This window comes from Mirounga angustirostris, unplaced genomic scaffold (genome assembly GCF_029215605.1).
Source record: "Mirounga angustirostris isolate CCGP_5_RB_7025 unplaced genomic scaffold, mMirAng1.0.hap1 SCAF_2, whole genome shotgun sequence".
NCBI lineage: Eukaryota > Metazoa > Chordata > Mammalia > Carnivora > Phocidae > Mirounga > Mirounga angustirostris.
Genome location: NW_026991710.1, coordinates 195,661,190 through 195,667,809, shown reverse-complemented (window position 1 = coordinate 195,667,809; position 6,620 = coordinate 195,661,190). Strand labels below are relative to the sequence as shown.

The 6,620-nt window shown below is 46.0% G+C and overlaps 1 protein-coding gene across 1 annotated transcript; it reads left to right on the top strand.

Moving 5' to 3' along the window:
- Positions 1–2,734: 2,734 nt before the first annotated feature.
- LOC123847357 (beta-defensin 105) lies at positions 2,735–6,144 on the top strand. The gene is made up of 3 exons (XM_045879270.1): positions 2,735–2,804; positions 3,149–3,190; positions 6,017–6,144. Exons 1-3 carry the CDS (start codon positions 2,735–2,737, stop codon positions 6,142–6,144), a joined length of 240 nt encoding a protein of 79 aa, XP_045735226.1.
- The last annotated feature ends 476 nt before the right edge of the window (positions 6,145–6,620 follow it).

The following is a 6,620-nucleotide window of genomic DNA, read 5'->3' as shown; positions in this document are numbered from 1 at the left end:
TCTCTATTCCCTTCCAATCCTCAATCAAAAATATTTAAATCCATAAGAAAAGACCAACTTCCAAACATTTTCAGTGACACACAGTCTCACTGGTCTTATTTATTATCCCATTATGTCATTTATCTCTGCTTCTTAAGGACTGTCTGATTCATCAGGAAGCGAAGGTTGCAAACTTAAGGGAATCATAGTTGGACTTTGACACAAATAAATGTTACTGAGGTTATGGGAACCCCGTTTGGTGGTAGGATTTCACATGGCTTCTCCTCTAAACTCAGGTGGTGTCTCAGTCCCTTTGAGTTGCTGTCACAAAACATCACAGATGCAGTGGCTCATAAACAACAAATATTCATTTCTTATAGTTCTGGAGGCTGGAGACACAAGACTGAGCACCCGCGTGGCCAGGTGCAGGTGAGGACCCTCTTCTGGGTTGCAGATGGCTGACTTCTTGCTGATCTCCCTTGGAGGATAGGGACAGGGAGCTCTCTGGGGTTCCTTTCATAAGGCAATAATCCTATTCATGAGGGCCCTTAACCTAATCACATTCCAAAGGCTCACCTCCAAATACCATCCCTGTGGGGATTAGCTTTCCACATGAATGTTGCCGGGACACAGATACTCAGACATGGCACATGTTATCTTGTCTGAGCACTCCAAAGAGCCAACTAACTCTCCTAAGGGACATGTGGGGCACTGCAACAGCTAAGAGCCGTCTTGTTCCCACCTCACTGTGGAGAGGACAGATGCCTCCGAGTGGGTGAATTCTAAGGGCTGGAGTGTGGTGAGTTCCAGGGTTTGGGGGCTGCTCAAGGAAGAGAGGTGTCATCAGGGGGCACTTGGGCAGGGTTGCCTGGGGGGAAGGCCCTCCCAGAGATGGTAGCATGAGGCATCCACCCTAAAGGGGAAGGGAACTCCAAGGGGAGAGGGGCACCAGAGAGGGGCTCACGTGTCTAAATGATACCTCTCAGCAGCAAGGTGGGGAGTCTTGGGATCACAGCCCTCAGGAAGGCTGCGGCAATTTGGAGTCTTACAGCTATGGGCTTTGTCTTATCTACATTAACAGATGTTGGGGGCATTTTGTGTGGCATGCAAAACAGGCAAGCTCTAAGTGGCTAAACAAATGCTTATTTGCACCCTACTCGAAGCCCTCAGGTGTGGAAGAATTTGAGTTTGCAGCAGGGGGCTTAGAGCTATAGAAGTGAGCGCCCTAGGGACCACTACACAGGGGCCTCTTTGGCCCGTTCATGTAGCAAGGAGGTCTTGTGATACCCATGACAAGGCCCAACCCTTTAATTTGAGAGTTGCAAGACTCATCTTATTTTTCTAAGGCTAGAAGTTCACTCCAGGTCAGGACCAGCTACATAATGTGCTGACCTGAGTGCATAATAAAAATGCGAGGTCCATATTCAAGAACCAGAAAAAGGTGCCATTAAAGGAACTGAGTTCCTCTGTCACAGAAATTTTTCTTTGCTATTTAATGTCACAATTCCTCAGGCACAAGGATACTTGCAGGGCACTTGCAGACCCTCACAGGTCCTGCCAGTTGTCGCAGGACCACCATGCCTCGCTGCAGAGAGAGTCAAGCCAGGTGTGTTTCCTCCGTGAGCTTGCCACTCCCACCCACGGGGACCGGGCAGCTCTTAGGTCAACATCTGTGCTGGGAGGGAATCAGTATTGAATTGGGGGCTCGGGAGAGGTCTGCTCCTGCCGAGTTGCCCGCCTACACCATGGCACCATTATCACTGAGACACCCCCATCCCATCGCTACGTACATCTGCACTCAGTCCAAGCATGGGGTCTGATAGCCACTTGATACTCATTTCAGTGAGTCCTTTTAAATATCCTATGAAGCAGTACCTTTATTATATCCCCATTTTAAGGTTCAGAAACAGGTTCAACCAAGTAAGCAACTTGCCCCAGGTCACATACTTGCTAAACCGACCTGACTTTAGTCTGCCTGGTTCAGTGCTCCCATTTTGCCTTCCCAAAGTGAAGAACAGAGCCTTGCATAAGCATAGGCAATAGGATGGGACTTATTTGGGGGTGCAGTGATACCTGTTAATTTTGATACCCATGTTCGTGAAACATGAGAAGGATGTGGTAATTCTGGCTTCGGGCTGCTAGGACATTGTTACAGGCTTGGGGATTCAGAGCTCACTTGGCGAAATGATGCCCCTCCCCACTTTGTTCCTGGGGGCATTGACAGGTAGTACAAATGAGACCCGGGGAAGGAACAGTGCCTGCTTCTTGGGCTCCTCTTAGAGGGCACCAGTCCTCCTTCCAAGCCTTCCCTGTGTTCCAAGCATGTCCCCATCATCATCCCTAGAGCTTGACACCAAGCCTGAGAGGCTGGCAGAAGAACTGTGTTGTCTCTTAGCAACTGCGGTTGCTCCTTATTCAATGGAAGAGAAGAGTAAATTCTGAGAAAGGAATGGAGTAGGAGGCTCCTGCTTGCTGGATTGGGAGGATCGGGGTGGCTCCTGGTTTTCCAGCTCCTGGCCTCATGTTCCTTGCACTACCCTGGCCAGAGCTTCCAGAATACAAGGCTTTATGGAGGCCAAGGGTTATTGTGCATCATGTCAGTCCTTGATCCTGGGAAATGGAGCATATAAATGTGCTTTCTTTATTGATTCACTTCACTGACCAAGAGCGTTCCCCATTACTTTCAAGTATAAGTGAGCCTCTTGTCCTCTCAGAGAGGTCCCAAACCTCTGCTCTGAAGAGGCTTCCCTCAGAGATGACCCTAAGCAGAAAGATGTCTTATTTTGTCTTTGCCTTTTTCTTCATTTTGGCTCAATTTCTATCAGGTAATTGCAGAAGGATGGGATTGTGAAGGGGGCAGATCATAAAGCCTGATGGCTTTTCTGTGGACCATCGTGAAACTGAGAGTAACAGTCGGCTCCCCACTGAGCTTCTCACGGGATTTTCTTGAATCTGCAGTGGTATTTTCTAAGCACACTATGACCCTGCCCACCCTTTTAAAACCTCTTACCGGTTACTGGGAGTGCTGGCCTTAAGAAATAGAATAAAGATGCAGCCTCTGTGATCTGTTATCTTTCGACAGCAGATGTGTGGAGCTGGGAATACTGTTTTATACATCATTATTTCCTGCACTGATTTTAATATTCAAAATGTGTTGTTTTGAATCTAGGGTGCCAGGCAGGACTCGAGTATTCTGAGCCACTTCCAGGAGGTAAGTTGAATCCCTTGTGTATAATTTCTACGTTTAGGACCTCTGGCCTGACAGCTCTCTCTGACTTCCAGAGACAAGAAGTGATGGAAATGATAGTGAGAATAGAGTTGCCTGAAATCCCAGATTTCTGCTTCTGTCTTCACTCCTCTTGTAGCCAGCGTCATGCCTGGGTTTGCCATCTCACAGAGAAATCTCTGTGTTACTACAAGGGAATTTTAGCCATAGGGATTTGGACCTGGTGGCTAGTCTCATTAGCTCATGGTGGGAACTAAAGCAAGATTAGAGGATCACGCTTGTACCAGCCGATGAGCACTGACTGCTCTGAGAACATGCTCATCTGTCTCTTACAGGATCTGGTCCCAAAACCTGTAAAATATGTCCCAATCTCTGCTACTAGTCTAAGAAGGATCAAACGCTGTGCAATCTAATCACCATTATATAACAGCTGTGCACAATGAAGAGCCCCCAATCTCTATTTGTGCACTCATCTTCTACAGGAAGAAAGCGTATTATAAACAGAACCAAAAGAAACACCCCTGGGTTATTACAAACAGAATTTAAAAGTGTTTAGACAGAATTTTGGAGTGAGAAAAAAAATTCAGGTGGCTACTAGTCACTGAGTGCTGACTATATGCCAGGTAGTCTATTAACCTTATGTGGATTATGTCATTTAATCTTCAAACATTCCAATGATGTGGGTACTTTTGTAACTGCCACCTTATAGAAGATGAGGAAGCTGAGACATAGATGCGATGTTCAATCATTTTGTCCAGGTGACACAGTGATAAGTGGTAAGCTAAGCTTCCAACTCAGGACTCCAGAGTCACAAAGTTTTAATTCTGTAATTCTCAATCAGGTAGAACAGTGCCCAGAAATACCCTTAAGCAGAGGTAGCATACAAAATCCTCAATAAAACTGCAGCACTGAACAGTCAGACCACCCACGCCCTAAAAAGAGCAGATCCCGTCACAAAAAGTCACTCTGCCCATTGCAGAGAAGACCTCCATATAAATGCATCCAGAGAAGGTCACCAAGGGTGATGAGTAGAAGAATGTGTATTCCAATTCAGCAGCAAAGGGGCATCTAGAGATAATCCCTGGCATGCCAAAGAGTAGGTCAGATTAGAAATACAACATAATTCTATATCCTATCTGGTTCCAAGGCTGCAAATGCTGATTCTTCCCTGCTTCAGTAATGCAAGGTTCAGGAGATAAGACAGGCTGGGGCATCAAGTCCGGGTGAAAACAGGAAGAACTCACATAAGCTGGGAAAACAAGGTGGATGCTGATGCAGAAGTTTCCAGGCAAGGAAGAAGGTTGGAACTCAGAAGGAGAAAATAATAAAATCAGGAGCTAGAAGGGAATGAGAAGTTGAGAAGCTTGAGGTATAGCAATTGAGTGGAGATGCCTCGGAGGCACAGAATTGTACTGTAGGGTTAGACCATCATGGCGTAGAAGCAAGACACTGGTTCTTTATTTATAAACGTTATCAGGGAGCTTTGGTGTAATCTCTGCTAGCAGAAAGGCATCTTCATTAGAACGTTAGCTTGTGCCTGTCCTCACCTCAAATCAAAGCAGGCTGGAATAAAAGTCATCATCAGGGACTTTGTTTCAGAGCCAGTCAGAATTCTTAACACAACGTGTGATGAGTGCACAAATATCAAGCCCAAGAGGCAGGTGATTCTAACCTGGGCTTACCAGAGCAAAGACTGACTCTAATGGTGGACTCCATAGAAGCAACTGGACAGCCACGGCCATCCCCATGCCCACAGCAAGCTTCGGCCCAATGCAAGCAGCAATTAGCGTGAACAGAAAGAGTCTCTGGGTGAGTGTTCAGAAGTTAGGTGGGCAACTTCAGGAGATCCAGCATCAAGGGGATGGAATGCAGCCCAGGAATGGACCAATTCTGGGCCCGTTACTGAGCAATGATGCGAGAGGGAGGAGCAGGTGGTGAGACAGGAAGCATAAAGCCTGAAATATCCCCGGGGACCGGCAAATGGGCTGTCAAGGAGCCCAATGAAAGGTTGCAGTAGAGAGCGAAACCTGTAAGCTTCCATGTAGTTCTGAGGTTCCTGAGAAGAGGGTGGTTAATAGGAAAGAGAATAAGGGGTTACAACATAAATGTTGCCCTTGGAGAACCAGACCAGCATATAACGGATTCTCGGCTGGCAAAGGCCCTACCTTCCTGGTCCATGAAAGTTACCCTGAAAAATTTTTTGCAGTCATATAAAAAAGCTTCTGATTAAAGTAAACAACAACAAAAATAACTAATGGAGGACATAGTGTTTGGCAAAATATTCTCACATAAATTACTCCTTTTGACCACTAGAGAAATTTACAGTGTAGACAAGTATTTCTAGAATGTCCATATGACAAGTGAGAAAGCTGAGATCAGGCAGTTTACTGAGGACACACCACCGTTACCAGGCCCAAACCAGAACTGAACCTAACTTGACCTCTACCTTCAAGAACCTTTTCAAACCACAAGGTAGCCTTCCCACCTTCAGCCTGTAACCTTTACAGAAGTATCAGGTATGTATTTTTATGGTTCTACCATATACATGACACTTCATCCCACTGCGCTTGCCTACTTTTGACCCATGCAAGGCACGGGGAGCAGGGATGGCGTCCACCTCTTGCTTCAACATTAACTCTTCCCCAACTCCATCCTGAAGAAAGTAGAGCCCTTTGAAAAATCAGGGCTGGTTCTTTAAAAACACTCTTTATGACCATAGAAACCCTCCCCCTTTTTTTGGTGGCTTTTGACCTTCTCCCCGTTTCCAGGGAGTCCCTGGAGAGATGTATCAGCTGCTCTTTGTTGGCCTAGGTGAGTTTGCTGCTTGTGAGCCTTGCAGGCTCGGCCGGGGCAAATGCAGAAGGATATGCACCGAGGATGAGAAGGTTGTTGGAAATTGCAAGATGAACTTCTTCTGTTGCCGACGGAAGATCAGGTGAAGCAGGCCAGCACTCTCCTGGCCTTCCAAGGAGGACTTGGTATTGAAGGGAGGACAAGAGAAGTTGTGTGCCTTACCCAGTTACACTGGGAGTGAGTCTCGGAATCATTCTCATGTCACTCTCCCTTTATTTTGTTTCTTTGCTTATGTTTTAAGATAATCCTTAAAAAATCAAGAGCTGAGTGGGTAGCTGATAACCTACTCAGATACTACTACTACGTATTTGTAGAGTACCTTATAATTTTCAAATCTTTCCCCCAAACTTTCCTCCTATGACTTAAGATCATCTAATGATTTTATTATCTCCATTTGTATTTGAAGAAATTGAGACTCGGAGAAGCTTTCATTTCTTCAAGGTCACAGCCCGGGAGCCAGAAAAGTTGTGTTCACCCCTGTCATGTGCTGTGTATCTATTTCTGTGTAATAATTTTAACCAAACAGATAAACAGAGACAGCATCTGCATCTGTGTTAATGGA

Excerpts from the sequence above, each read along its gene's own strand:
- LOC123847357 (XM_045879270.1), top strand. The coding sequence starts at position 2,735 with ATGACCCTAAGCAGAAAGATGTCTTATTTTGTCTTTGCCTTTTTCTTC. Across the intron at positions 2,805-3,148 it reads TTTGGCTCAATTTCTATCAG|GGTGCCAGGCAGGACTCGAG; the intron begins GTAATTGCAGAA and ends TTTTGAATCTAG. Across the intron at positions 3,191-6,016 it reads TTCTGAGCCACTTCCAGGAG|GTGAGTTTGCTGCTTGTGAG; the intron begins GTAAGTTGAATC and ends TTGTTGGCCTAG.